This window comes from Pollicipes pollicipes, unplaced genomic scaffold (genome assembly GCF_011947565.3).
Source record: "Pollicipes pollicipes isolate AB1234 unplaced genomic scaffold, Ppol_2.1 Scaffold_4219;HRSCAF=4965_pilon_pilon_pilon, whole genome shotgun sequence".
Taxonomy (NCBI): Eukaryota; Metazoa; Arthropoda; class Thecostraca; order Pollicipedomorpha; family Pollicipedidae; genus Pollicipes; species Pollicipes pollicipes.
Genome location: NW_023596448.1, coordinates 34,824,017 through 34,839,273, shown reverse-complemented (window position 1 = coordinate 34,839,273; position 15,257 = coordinate 34,824,017). Strand labels below are relative to the sequence as shown.

General features: G+C 54.0%; 1 protein-coding gene across 1 annotated transcript in view; it reads right to left on the bottom strand.

The window, feature by feature from the left end:
- Positions 1–15,257, bottom strand: part of LOC119095250 (xylosyltransferase oxt) — a 94,007-nt gene that overhangs the window by 28,516 nt on the left and 50,234 nt on the right. The window contains exons 9-11 of the mRNA XM_037218116.1: positions 11,600–11,747; positions 4,743–4,882; positions 257–414 (exon numbers count right to left, since the gene is read on the bottom strand). Of these exons, the coding sequence (XP_037074011.1) occupies positions 257–414; positions 4,743–4,882; positions 11,600–11,747 (446 nt within the window). The remainder of the gene's footprint in view (positions 1–256; positions 415–4,742; positions 4,883–11,599; positions 11,748–15,257) is intronic.

Sequence of the window (15,257 nt, the reverse complement as noted above, 5' to 3'; positions counted from 1 at the left end):
TTATATATCAGGCGTGTACTTAAGTATCATCTTTTAGTTACGCCATGTAAATGACAGCACACTTGTGAAAGATCTTTTTCACTTCAAGTCGTATGCTGTCACTTACGACAACTTTTTCAAATATATTTATGTACATGTTTTGTCAGTACATTTCACGTGCATGTTCCATAACCCTTCATAGGTTGACAGACCACAGCCCCCATAGTCCGCACCGATAACGCTAGCAAGAATTGGTGCAGCACACTCTGCAGCTCACCGAGTCGACATGGATGAAGTAGAAGTGGCTGGTGTGGTAGATCATCTTGAGCAGCCTCAGCGCCTGCCGCGTGTCCCGTCCGTTCAGCGTCATCAGGTACACGATCCGGACCGGCTCGCTGTCCGTGTCCGCCACCGAAGAGAACGCGTGCTTGAACACTGCGACCGGAGGTGGAGGGTCACGGCGGGGCATCGCGGGTCATGCTGGGGTCACAGCGGTCACGGAAATGGCGGGGATTGTCAAGGGGTCGAGACGTTGGGGAAGTCGTCACGGGGCATCGCAGATTACCGACGAGGGGATCTGGCAGAAACGTATTACAGGGGTCACCGATAAGTCAAGACATGGAAACCCCTAAGTGGATACCCAGCTGTCACCAAATTCAAACGGTAGCATAGTGATCATGAACAGTCAAGGGCAGGCAGCCATTCAGAGGAACTGGCGGTGACGTGCTTCAAACCCATCACGAGCAGCCGATGACGCTGAACACTGTTTACGAAAGTCCGGCGCAACGCACGGTCTGCTCGCGGTCGCAACGGCCTCGGCACGTGACGGATGCGCCCAAATGTGACCTGCAGACGATACTGCAAAGTTGTGAGCTTCAAACGGTCTTCTAGTGACCGTCCAAGTGCGTGGTGGCGAGACAACCGGCAGGGAAGGACACCGTGGCGAGGCAACCGGCAGGGAAGGACACCGTGGCCAAAACAACCGGCGGGGAGAGGCGCCGTGGCAAACAACCGGCGGGGGAGAGGTGCCGTGGCAGACAACCGGCGGGGAGAGGCGCCGTGGCAAAACAATCGGCGGGGAGAGGCGCCGTGGCAAAACAATCGGCGGGGAGAGGCGCCGTGGCAAAACAATCGGGCGGGGGAGAGGCACCGTGGCGAGACAACCGGCAGGGAAGGACGCCGTGGCAAACAAACCGGCGGGGGGAGGGCGCCGTGGCAAAACAACCGGCGGGGAGAGGCGCCGTGGCCAGACAACCGGCGGGGAGAGCGCCGTGGCAAAACAATCGGCGGGGAGAGGCGCCGTGGCAAAACAATCGGCGGGGAGAGGCGCCGTGCAAAACAATCGGCGGGGAGAGGCACCGTGGCAAAACAACGGCGGGGAGAGGCGCCGTGGCAAAACACCGGCAGGGAGAGGCGCCGTGGCAAAACAACCGGCGGGGAGAGGCACCGTGGCAAAACAATCGGCGGGGAGAGGCACCGTGGCAAAACAACCGGCGGGGAGAGGCGCCGTGGCAAGCTAACCGGCGGGGAAAGGCACCGTGGCAAGCCAGCCGGCGGCGAAGGGCGCCACTTATTTGCATAGCGATCAGCCCCGGCACATGCCACCGCGCCGTCGGTGATTATCACCATGGCGCAGCGGCGCGCGGACGCGGGCCGCCATCGACAGGCTATTGACCGCCAGCTGAGAACCAACAGCCCTCGGCGAGGTGGCAACCAGCCGCGGAGTGGCCGGAGCGCCCGCACGCAGCTGGTGACGGCCGACCGGTCTGGTCAGCGGCCGCGGCCACCCGTCCGGCGGCCAGCCCTGACACGGCCGCCGCCAGGGTGCCGTCAGCGGATCAGGCAGTGTTGCAGACGTGAGTCCGTCAGTCCTCGGACACAGGTCCCGCACTTGGCCTGCTACGCCAGTGTCATCCCACGAGTTCGCTCCGGAGGAAAGCCGGGATCCCGTTTCTGCTTTCTACAGTCGCTTGTTTGAGCTATTCCGACCGCCGCTGGTCCGCAATGTCATGTCGTAGATGAACATAAAACATGCACGCCATAACATGGCACATATGTTTCCTTTATTATGCCTCGTAGGCTCCAATAAAGCCATGCTTGGCCATGGCGTCAAATCCAGCGGCGCGCTCAATGCCTCACATGATGCATGTTTTATGGGGTAACGAGCAACACCAGTCCATGAACCACTTCCTTTATGTGATGTTTACCATGTATAGTCACTGGCCATTGACAAGGGCGTGTCTAGGACGACATCAAATTGACCTCGCGCGCTTGTGGCATACCATGGGACGAATCGACAAGATGTCACCCCACGAAAACATTCCATGAACGCGAAGTGCTGTTGGCACTGTATCATGAAACTCATCTGACGTGGTTTGGAATAAACTTGGATTTAAGACGGTATGCTACAGTCTCGCAATGCGAGCTGTGGCATACCGGCAAAAAAGTCTGCCAAACCGCGGCAAGATGTTCCGGTGCCAACGTCGTTGCAAACTGTGAATTTGTGAGGTCACCAGGACAAAAGGATGACCCGGCATTTTAAACAACTAATGATGACCTCACGAAATATACACGTCCACAGTGGCGGGAAGCGTGGGACCAGCCCACAGTGGTCAGCGGCGGCCACACGGGCGGGACCAGCCCACGGTGGTCAGCGGCCCAGCCCCCGTGTCAGCGCGGGCGCCACACGGGCGGGACCACCCACAGTGGTCAGCGGCGGCCACACGGCGGGACCACCCCACGGTGGTCAGCGGCGGCCACACGGGCGGGACCAGCCCACTGTGGTCACAGCGGCCACACGGCGGGACCACCCACCGTGGTCAGCGGCGGCCACACTGGGCGGGACCAGCCCACCGTAGTCAGCAGCGGCCACACGGGCGGGACCAGCCCACAGTGGTCAGCAGCAGCCCACGGGCGGGACCAGCCCCCGTGGTCAGCGGCGGCCACATGGGCGGGACCAGCCCACAGTGGTCACACGGCCACACGGCGGGACCAGCCCACAGTGGTCAGCGGCGGCCACATGGGCGGGACCAGCCCACCGTGGTCAGCAGCAGCCACACGGGCGGGACCAGCCCACAGTGGTCAGCGGCGGCCACACGGGCGGGACCAGCCCACAGTGGTCAGCGGCGGCCACACGGACGGGACCAGCCCAGTGGTCAGCGGCGGCCACACGGACGGGACCATCCCACAGTGATCAGCAGCGGCCACACCGGAAAGCGCTCGGCACCAGGCGGCCTCCCACGTCTCGGTACGCGCTGGCGCGGCATCGGCCGGGCTGACTCAGCTCGATCCTTCCGATCACCTCAGCCCGGCTGAATCATCCGCCGACAGCTCCGACAGCAGGCGGTCATGCGGAAGGGAGCAGCGGAGTGCCGGCGGTGACACGGGCCACCGAGAGGAGGGGGGGGGGGGGGATACTAGTGACGCGTCATATAGTGCAACGGCTGAGAAACTATCAGCAATGTATGATGTCTCTCCCATCGGAGGATCCCGACGGTGCACGGGAGATTCTGCTCTGGCATGCCCATGCCAACGCAAAGGAACTTTTGGACGGATATTCCACCCAACGACAATGAGGCGCATCCCAGCCAATGACAATGAGGTGGTACGCCTGTAACGGCGTTCTACATGCCACATCCCGAAATTTGCTGAGGGAATAATTTCTTGTCGCACAAGAGCGTCATACCAAAACCAAAGTAGGGCCATGCTCCCAAGTTATTTCACGCACACCAGAGTTGCCCTCCAAATCATCGTCATTGGCCAGCATTCAAGTTATTAACGAAGGACATGCCTTGTATTCTGGCCAGCTGGTCCGGCTGACCCAGCCTATGCCTGCAACATCGCAGCCGCCTTCGGGGCACCGTTCAAGCTGCCCCCCCCCCCCCCCCATCCACCTCCGTCATCCAGTGACTAGCCAGTCCTGACTCAGCTGCGGCCCCCCAACCGGGGTTCCCAAACTCGGCCGGTCAGTTTGCAGGATACGTCAACGGACGTGCGCTACCAAACACGTTATCACCCCCGCACCTGCTGCCGACCTATCAGGATTGAGGCAGGAGCGGCACGCCGCGCGCCGTCACACTGAACATTGACCCCGGTGATTCGGAAACCGCTGGACTGACGCGGCGACGGCACGCGACTGGCTGCTCTTAGCAAAGACAGGGGTCACGCGGGCCTGATGACTGAGCATCCCCTGGTGTCAAGAATTTATCAGCACTTCCCTGTCCCTTCGCTGGAGATGTCTGAGGGCATTGGACTGACTCTCTTGTTCTCCCATCGGTCAAATTCCAAACGGCGCCGCCAAGCCAGTCGCCTGTCAGGTGGGTCCATCAATTCCGTGCATAGACGATTCCTTGTAATACCGCTGTCTTGTTACCCCTTCATTCCTTCCATAGGCTTGGCAGTGCCGTCCAGCTCGCCCGTCCATTACCGTCGGCATCACTGCATGGATTGCGTGCATTTTTGCACGACCTCTTATAAATCACACTAATAAGCATGCCAAGGGGGGCAAAGCAACTTTTCCTCGGAAAGCTAAGTAGCTTACTTTCACTATCACCTCACAGTGAACCAGCCAAATATGCAGCATTTCTCCAAATCCAGATAAATGGATGCATTCTGGCGGACTTTTCCGACTGCGCATCCCTACTGCCCCTGATGTTAACTTGTGTTTAATCATCTAAAAAATTTGGCGACACCACTACATACACCAAACGGTGGAATCCGCCCGAGATGCCCCCCGCCCCTGCCAAAAGGCACCCAACACTGACCAGCGCGTCCAGTCTCGTAGACGTTCATCGCGAGGTAGCCGCCGCAGGACTCGTTACCGTGGCGACAGGTCATGTTGCAGGTCTGCAGCGGCTCCAGCGCCCGACTCGGCGGCTGCATGTTGCCGCACCAGCACTCCCGCCTGGAAAGACCGCAAGGTCAGAGGGAGATGTCACGGTCAAGGCGAAAAGTCACGCTCAGGGGGACCGTCACGCTCAGGGGCGAACGTCACGCTCAGGGGGACCGTCACGCCCAGGGGCGAACGTCACGCTCAGGGGGACCGTCACGCTCAGGGGCGAACGTCACGCTCAGGGGGACCGTCACGGTCAAGGGGACCGTCACGCTCAGGGGCGAACGTCACGCTCAGGGGATCATCACGCTCAGGGGGACCGTCACGCTCAGGGGGACCGTCACGCTCAGGGGCGAACGTCACGCTCAGAGGGACCGTCACGGTTTGATTTGGCGCGGGCGGACCCACTGAGACGATGATTCAGAGAATGGAGACCCACAGAAACTGTGCTGCAGCAGAGGGAGATGAGGCGAGGCAGCGCTCCTGTTGCTGCTCGCCGGGGCTTAGGGGCGTGCCAACTGCTGAGGTCATGACATCAGCGCTCAGGCGGAAAAAAGAAAAGCGCACGTCGAGGCGGAAAGTGATACGCGCAGGCATTCAGACAAAAGGCGCAGTACGTGGTAGGAAGCGACGCCAACGTGGGACGACATTGACGCAGATGGCGCTCATACATCAAGACAATGGACACGGGCGAAGACCAGCGTCAGGAAAGAGGGGAATGGACGGAACTGCTGCTCGGGAGCATGCACAGCCAAATGTGCTGGGACATGGGTCGATGCAGGGTTACTTTGAAAAGCAGATGTGATAGAGGGACAAAAGGGTTCAAACACATTCGCCATGGACATCACGATGAATCACCACCATCTTCGCCATCGTCATCATCTTTGTCATCATCATCTTCACCATAATGTTTGTTATGAAGAAAATTTTCTTCAGCAGCTGGCGTGCAAATCCAATAGGAGAAATGAAGTTTTGGATCTTATTATGACTTATGAGGAAGGGTTGGTAGATGTTTAATGGCAGGTGAGGCACTGGGAAGTTGTGACCATAATATTGTAATGCTTGCATTGCGTCTGGGTTATTTAGTTACGGCTAATCAAACTCTTATGTCAAACTTTGTCACGGGGAAATTTAAAGACCTTACAGCCTTACGGCTTGCTAGCTTCTAACTGGAAGATTCCTAACTTGACTCACTGGACATGAAATATTGAAAGTGTTCAAGGATATTTTACAAGGACAGGTAAGGTTCATTCCGTTGAGGAAAACGCGAGGAAATAGCTCGAAAAGCCGTCATGGCTAACATAGACAGTGCGCCATTTGATGACAGCGAAGAAGGCGGCATATGATAAGCAAAAAGTGCAGGGTACAGAGAGCAACAAGGCAGTGCGTAGGATTGCTATAAAAAGCAAACTGTAGAAGGAAATCGGGATAGCCAAAATATTACCAGAAACGCAGATATCAGACTCGTTCGGGCGATATTAAGGAATTTTTAGCTACTACAAAGTCATGCATAAGGGATCCCCGCTGGCCCCTTGGGGAAGATGGAAAGTACGTAGTGGAGGAAAGAGATATTGCAGATGCTCTTAGCAGGCAGTTGTCTTCAATTTTCACAACGGAGACTGTGTATGATCCCCACGGTGATGGACAAAATCCGGGAGTAAGCAATCCTGCAGATATGATGGGGACCGGGGGTATGGGAAGGGATAGCTTGAAGGAAATCAAGGCTAATAAGGCGGCCGGGCCTGATCAGATATTTGGCAGGGTGCTAAATGAATACGCTAGTGCTTTAGCTCACGCCCTTATGTTAATATTTCACAGATCATTGAGTTTTTCAGAAGCACCCGAGAGCTGGTGCAATGCCAATGTAGTACCGGTATATAAGAGGACCGAAAAAGTGTCGGCAACTAGAGGCCTGTCGATCCCACCTCACTGATGTGTAATATCTCACACAAATTCATCTAGGCTAGCATCCAGTCATATTTAGATAGGCGTCGCCTAATAATTTGTAGTCGGCATGGTTTTCTTTCTGGTGGGTATTTCGCATTTGGTATTTGGGCTGACCAACCTTCTGGAGTTCATGAAGCATGTTACTAGTTGAGAAGACGAAGGCGATAGTTTAGATGTTGTTTATCTAGATTTTAGTGAGGCGTTTGATAACGTGCCGCACCAGCGTCTCTTACATCCGTTAAAAATGCGTGGCACTGAGGGCGAAAGTATGGGCTGGGTGAGGACTTGGCCGTAATACAGGAGCAACGAGAGGTGCTCAGTGGTACTAAAGTGGGAGCTAGCAGAGAGTGGGGTTCCGCAGGGTTGGTGTTGGGCCCTTTGCTTCAAATTATTTTGTGAAAAATAGTGAGATATGATTACGAAAAAGTTGCTTAAATCTGCTGACGACACTCAGTTGATAGGGTGTAGAAAATGCAAGCCGGGTGAACGTTGACTTAAAGAGACTAGTGAACTGGACTTATCTGTGCCAGATGTCATTTAATTATGATAAGTGTAATGTGATGTATTTGTCTACTTCCGGCAGTGACGACATTAGCTGTAAAGTGGGAGGCCGGGAGTTGAACCAGTTTGAAGAAGAAAAGGGCAAAGGGGTTTCAATTCCCAGGGATATAAAGGTTGAAAAACAATGTAAGACTGCTAGGAACAAGGCACTTTGAATGCTGGGACCCTTTACCAGGAATGTCCATTACAGGAGTAGGAATGTTGTCAGCAAGTTGTGAGTAGCTTATGTCAGATCATACCTAGAGTATTGTGCGCAGGCTTAGTCCTCACGCTCCCAAAAAGATATAGACTGGCTGGAGAGTGTACAGCGAAAAACAGCTGAGATGATAGCTGGGACTGACAGCTTAGAATATAAGGGAAAGCTTATATATAGAATAATGAACCTTATATTATAATATTGAAATATCGTAGTCTTCAACAGGATCTGATAGGGGTGTTCAAGATTATGGATCAAGATAGGGATAGACCAGGTAGACCTACAAGGAAATTAGGCCGAGGTTTCAAAGAAACTTTCCATTAGCAAAAAGGTACGAGTAGAACTATGAAGAGGCAGATGCTATTTAGTCAAAGTGCAGTGAACTGTTGGAAAGGACTGTCAAACAAAGCTGTGGTAATTCCCTCTCTAGCAACATTTAAAATCGTTTGGACAAGTTCTATCGGTATATGGATCTCACTTACAGCTAACTTCAGGCAGGTCAGACGGTAAGATTAGTGTCGAGGGTACGCGCGGAACGTGAGGTAGACCAACGTCGATGGGCCCTTGCGGCTTTTTGCTGGCCTGATAGTTTTATGTCTTTACAACTTTATCATCATCGTGTTGTTGTCATTAAAGTGTTGTTATATTGCGTGGCGCGAACTCAGACCCGAGTCCATACTTAGGTATCAGGACGCACGCGGCGTTACGACGAGAAGATTAGGAGTTTTGTCCTGCCTAGCAGGACCCAAGGGAATATAATGGTGGCGCTAAGGCTGGGGGACACACAGACATGTGGTAAGACAAACGTGGAAAATGGGGACAGTTAACGACCGTCTCCGTTTTCACCGTCGTTAACTGCCTCCGAACACGGAGATAGTGAACAACCGCTGAAACATCCGCAATACGAATGCCACGAACTATAATTGAAACGTGCTTACTGCTGCAGCGCCTCAGCCCGTGAAGATGCGATTCTTTACCGTAAAATGCAAGAAGTCGAAACAGGAACCCAACGGACTTAGGACTAACGACAATGAGCGATGTCACGCAAAGCCATAAAATGGCATCCTTTTGTCACGCTAATGTCTGTCATTGAAACGTACGTGCACTATCCCCGTCCCTCCACACACACGCATACAACACATCACTACCTCTGGCCCCAGCTTCCGCCCTGGCGAGCTCGCACGTATCAAACCCGCACCAGCCAGAGGGAGCACGATCCCGGTATTGGCGCATGGTAGGTGGTGGTGGTGGTGGGTCTATGTCGGAGCCTCTGTGCAGTAAATTCAGTGATCGTGGCATTGGCCGAACACAAGGTCAAAAGTTACGCTGTGCTGTCACTGCTGTGCTGTCACTGCTGTGCTGTGCCGTCATTTGTCTCTGAGTGGCCAGGATTCCCCCAACATACCGTCAGATGGGATGGTGACAGCTTACAAAAACCTCAGGTATGCACACTGAGTAGTTACACGCAGAACGCCAATGACCTCCAAATACCGGCACCCGAGCGTATCGACCCCCCCCCCCCCTCCCCCCTCCGTCTACCACCCAAACGCAGGTGACCCGCCCACATGCCTCATTCATATGCATGATCCCCAGGTTAACGCGCTGAAAACCACAACCTTGACTGCCCGTTTGAAGTTCCTGGGCTTAGTCCACTGTAGTCACCCTAGATGTGTGTCACAGGTTCCACACTTGATGCGTTTCCCATGGGAGTTCGCGCACACGACAATTCATGCGCATGAAACACACATCAGCAGCCTTGAAAATGGTGCACACTTGCGAGCGGCACGTTAGTGCCATATCATGCTCACAGAAACTTCATGTTCGGGCATTTCCGTGGCAGCTGACTTGGAATGAAATGTGCGTAACATAACGGTGAATGTCCAATAACACGAAACACTTAGCTGAAAATCGACAGCGATTAGTCAAAGCCATGTAACAACATGCAACCCATAAAGCAATTATGACGAATCGTTTACGACGAACATGACGAATAATTATGACGTTATATGACGTTATATATGACGTTATAATTATGACGAATTCGTAAATGGCCCTTCTGTTTACCTTCCGTGCAATATCTGCTCTTTTCCTATAATTTCCGCTTCCTTGTCGTGCTTAGTCCTTTACGTCATTTGCTTGTTCATCCGTTCGCTTTTTTATAAAAGCAACGTTCCAGGCGAGACATCGAGCTACGTTTAAAAGACAACTTGGAAATGTCCTGTTCCGTGCCTTTTCAAATCGCTCTGATGGTATGTGCTGCGCCACAAAGCCCAGCGAAACAACTAATCATACGAACAATATTGCCATTATTCGGCAGTACGCCCATCACGAAAAAGTCGATAACCAAAGCATGGCGATGCCCCCTGGACGCAGCGCGCGCCCGCCCCCCCCCCCCCCTTTTCCCTCCCGGAGCTGAGGGACCAGACAGACATGCTGCCCACGGGTCCGACGGTGGGACGGCACTTGGCGCCATCTCTCGGACGGCGCGGGAGGTGACATCAGAGCACCGCATGGAAGGATGAGACCAAAGTTGGCAGGAAACGTAAGGTGCGGCTTGACTTTTCCAAACGTCACCGAAGCAGAAATCTGAGGCTATTGAATCCGGTGTCTCTACATCATGTCAGGTTCAAACTACATCGAACGGCAATGATGACCTGTAAACTTAATGTGCAAATGTGCGTCATGTCACGCAAATGCGTCACTCCCCCCAAAATTCAATGCCCACCTGTCTGATATATTTCGCTGTCAAAAGAATGATGCATTTGCAATCCTCATCCCGGTTTCAAATGTCCTATAGGCGCATTCAAAAGCGATGTGCACAACGCTCCAATCAACCATTCCATCGTCAAGAGTGGCAGAGGTGATGACGTCACACAAAGGATGTCGGATTCGCGTAAATTGTCTGGGACTAAGGTAACTGCAGGCCCTTATTCTACACACACTCCTACCAATAGCTGAATAAAGCTAAACATTTTGATCGAAGCGTTGTGTACTAGGTTTTCAATACGCTCTTTCCTTTCCAACTTGGAATAACCACAACGGATGAAATGGCAAAACGTATGCTTTAAAAAATCACACGTGTGTTACCCTATCGTGGCAAAATTTTTCAAGAAACTTGGTTCCGCAAAGTCCGAAGCAAAAAATGTTTTCAGACGATGTACTCGGGCCTCTGTCATTGCAGTGGCCATAGGGCCGCTCACTCCACTGACGTCATCCACTCTCGTCCAATCAGACGGCAACTGCGCTCCTCGCGGTGCAGCTCTCAAACTGCGCAGCAAAGCTACAAGAACCTGCTTTTTAAACCACATTGTATACAAAGACATCCACGACTTACAACCACGTGGTTAAATGGAGTAAGTTTGAGGTAGGGGCCTTGACTTGTAAATCACCCGCGGTTCAGGCACGTCTGTAAAGCTCAGTGTTCTTCGTGGTATGCCTAAACGACGCAACTTTGGACCGCATGTGGCTTCAGTTTTGCGTTATGGAGCTGTGTCCAACCTACTCTGATGCCAAACCACACGGAAAGACAAAGCAAGTTATTTCGACCCGCCCTAGTCACATTCCTGTGTAGCACTTGATTTACGTACATGTTCGTTTGTTAGTGCCTGACTTGCAACCTGCGCTATTGTGTACACTGAATCAAAGCACGCTTGGAGCAAAGGACGGGGGCTACTGTAGTGTGTACCGAACGGCACAAAACATGCTACAAAACCCCTACACGCCCGGTACGGCTACGCAGCTACATGAAACTCACCTGTGCGTAAGTACTCCGGCACCCCGTCGAAGCGTTCGTAAACTAATCCAATGAAGAGCGACACAGAACATCACCAGGATACCTGCCAACCAGCCAGCAGAAAGCGGCACCCTCTTGGCAGTCAGCGTCGCATGGGGACAGGGGTCCCAGCAGACCAAACACCATCTCGCAGCCCGCGCGCGCGGCTCCTCGGGGGCCAGCCACCCGGCGGCCCCGCTCGCTCACTCGTACTGCAGGCCGCCGTAGACGAGGTTCTCACTGACGCAGTGTTCGAGACAGCCCACGCGCGGCTCCTCGGAGGCCAGCCACCCGGCGGCCCCGCTAGCTTCACCCGTACTGCAGGCCGCCGTAGACGAAACTCTCCCTGACGCAGTGTTCGAGGCAGGCCTCGGTATTGTTGACCACCCCCGCCAGCGACGGTAGCAGGCGCAGCGTCCTGCTGTCCCGGAAGCAGCCCAGCTGGCGACCGTACTCGTGTCCTGTGGGCAGCGCCGGCCGCTGTGGTGAGCGCGCCGGGTTTCGGAGCTGAAGGTCCACGGTTCAAATCCGGAGAGATGATGCATGTTTTGTTTGAAAGAAGTCCAACGGATCTAAATTTGTCCAGGAAAGTGATGGTTAGTATGGCACCGGCTCAAAACGCTTAAATAAATCCGTTAATCATGAAAGCAAAAAAGCCACATTGGCCGAACGTACCTCAGCAATTTTGTTGCTAATTGGGACGCCGCGAACAAAACAAGTTGCAAAAACAGCATAATGTATCACACAGAAAAAAAAAACAGCAAAAAGAGCCTCACCACGCAGTAATTGCCTCACCCGAATCAACAGCCAGTCTGGTCAAAGAACGATACACCCCAAAAACGCAGTCACTCAATCACTCTCAGCACACCATCTTTCCCCACACCGCACCCCTTCCCTCTCCCTCTCCCATTTCCGGGAGCTCCTCCATTGACCTAAGCTCAGCCACCGGCACCAATCCCTGCATCGGCCTGCTCGATCAGCCAGAGTCCACATCTTTCAGAGGATCAGCCCCAGACGTGCAATGGGCCGGGCGCGTCATCCGGGGAGGACGCTCTCCGGTCACCGTCTGATCCATGGCACGTGGCGTCATTGTGTGATCCGCCGACGCTGTAGATCAGCGTCCCATCCACGGCGAATGGGATCCCAGCACGTGAGAGCGCAGACTGGGACGCTGTTGGGACGCTGTGGTCCCTGACATGTGGGATCTACATCTGATCCCGGCACGTGGGATCACCACCTGATCCCGGGCACGTCGGGTCACCATCTGATCCCGGGCACGTGGGATCACCATCTGATCCCGGGCACGTGGGGTCACCATGTGATCCCGGCATGTGGGATCTACATCTGATCCCGGGCACGTGGGGTCACCATCTGATCTATCGGCACGTGGGATCACGGGCTGGCCTCAGCACGTAGTCCCGGTGCCTAATTCTCGGCTCACCGGATCATTACGTGCTCTAAGCGGCACCACCCAGTGTTGTTGGGAGTAGGCACACATTGCCTAGAGTAAAGACGCGGAGAGTAAAGGCCGGAAATTGGAGCCCGGGCCATTACCACGAGTTGTGAACTTGTATTTCCGACATTGCCAATTTAAGGTAAACAACACAGCTGTCATATAAAAGAGCAAAGAAATTGACACAATAGCTCGCCATATGAAACACGGAGCAGTTCGCACACCAGCCTGACAAACAGAACAACAACGCAGTTCCTCGATGAGCATCGCACAGCAAATCGCAGAAAGACGAATGCACAATCTTGCAGCGAAGGAGAGGAAAGACCACCTGCAAGGCTGGGCACAGTCCAACACGAGGCGATGTACGCAGCAGCGCCGCCGCCCGACCCGCCGGCCGCGAACGCCTCGGGGCGAACCCCACAAAGCCGGCCGCGTCGCCTCGGGGCGAACCCCACAAAGCCGGCCGCGTCGCCTCGGGGCGAACCCCACAAAGCCGGCCGCGTCGCCTTGGGGCGAACCCCACAAAGCCGGCCGCGTCGCCTCGGCGAACCCCACAAAGCCGGCCGCGTCGCCTTCGGGACGAACCCCACAAAGCCGGCCGCGTCCCTGGGGCGAAGCCCCGCGTCGCCTCGGGGCGAACCCCACAAAGCCGGCCGCGTCGCCTCGGGGCGAACCCCACAAAGCCGGCCGCGTCGCCTCTGCGCACGGCGGCGGCAGATAACCGCCGGGCCGGAGCGCGATGCCCTGTGATTTATGGCCGCGCCGCCACACGTCGTCTGCCAGCGCCGGCCATGATCGGAGACGGCTGATAGCGGCGGCCGCAACCTCGGCACCCGGCGCCGACACAGACATTGCGAGGCCGTGCAGCGGCTCGGGCGACCACGAGCTGGTGGGTTCGGTGATTGGTACATCACGTGGCGAGACTGAAGGAAATCGACGTGTTACGTTACGCCGCGCCTTTTTGGGAAAACTGCGTGTTCGTATTGCTCAAAACTTATGCGTCAAAACGTTTAAGCTTAAGCAATGCACACGCTATCAAAGCATGACGTAACGCGCTGGGATAAAAAACGAGAAATAGCGTAGTTAAAAAAGAGGCTATAGCACACTCCCATGTCTTGTTGCTAGGCATTTCACCTACGATTCGGCCACCGCAAAGACGACCTGTATCGCTAGGCAACGAATGACAACAGCTCCTTAACAGTCCCGCATCGGCCTCGCGAATGTTCAAGTAAGTTGTTACGTGCGTTTACGCGAGAATTTGTACAAATAGATGGCAGTGCTGTTGAACTTATTTCTCGTTAAAAAAACCGGGAGAAATGAGGGGAAGATGCAATAATAATTAGGCTACATGTCTGTGTCAAAACGATCAACGAATATGAGGAGCAAATTCAAAACTGCTTTCCGACCCCAATCGACTTTTCAGGGTTTTTGGAACAGCGCCAGTTTTACAGGTCATCAACATTCAGGGCATTAAACAAGAAGCAATTGTCAGCTATTATTGCGATACAGTGTATGTCTAACAAACGGTTAAAGCTACATAAAAATGCGTGTGCACGCGAACGAATCCAAGCTAATATTATTGCTATCATTGTGTACCTTGACGAAATCCAGCTAGTGGCTATTCCAACGCCGAGTCAGTGCATACTACATATATCAACACAGAACACGCAACACATGCAAATGAGATGCAACGCCAGCGATACACATACGGTGTTATATAAAACATGGCCGACTTGTGATACAATCAGCACCTGCACGTCATGGCCAGTTGGTCAATTTAGGTAAGTTCTCTGATGAAAGGCATTGCTTTGCCCTTGAACTCACTTCAGTTTTTGCACTGGCGCGTGGCGGTAAGGGACAATTCCACGCCGCTACGGCTCGATACGAAAGTGCCCTTTTCACGCGCTCTAAGCGAGCGTGTTTTACAGCGCTCGTCTGCAGTACAGTTTCGTTATCAATGGTTCTGGTGTGCCGCCGAGATCCTTCAGATCGACGCCTGATCAGATTACTGAAAGTCCGTGGCCCATCAGGCACGTAAATGGCGCGATGCAAACATATGCAGTCGCGGTGGGTGACAGTCTCGTCTAAATTGGGCCAATTAGGCTGTTTTGGGGATTCCGTGATGTGATCTCGTCTGGGTTTGCCGGCAACAAGCCTGACCGCGAAGTTAATAGTCTCATCCAGGCGCTGGCGCTGAACGGCTGTTGTCGGGCCCAGGCCGGTAAACAATATCTGATGCGAGGGAAAACCAGTGACTCAACTAGGGACTTGGGGGGCTGGGAAGCACATGCCTGCGTTTGTTAATAGCTATGAGGGAGCCAAAACATCGCTGCGTAGTTTTGGCCGTTTGATGCTACCAGTTGAAATTTGCATCGATGAGCAACCACAGTATTTCGATGTACTCTGAGGGAGACAGCTGGGAGTTATCAAAATTCGCACTCGTCCCGGCGGCTTTGCGGGAGTTGGTGGGTGTGCCAGCAACAATGAATTCCGTTTTTGACGGGTTGATCTTCATGCC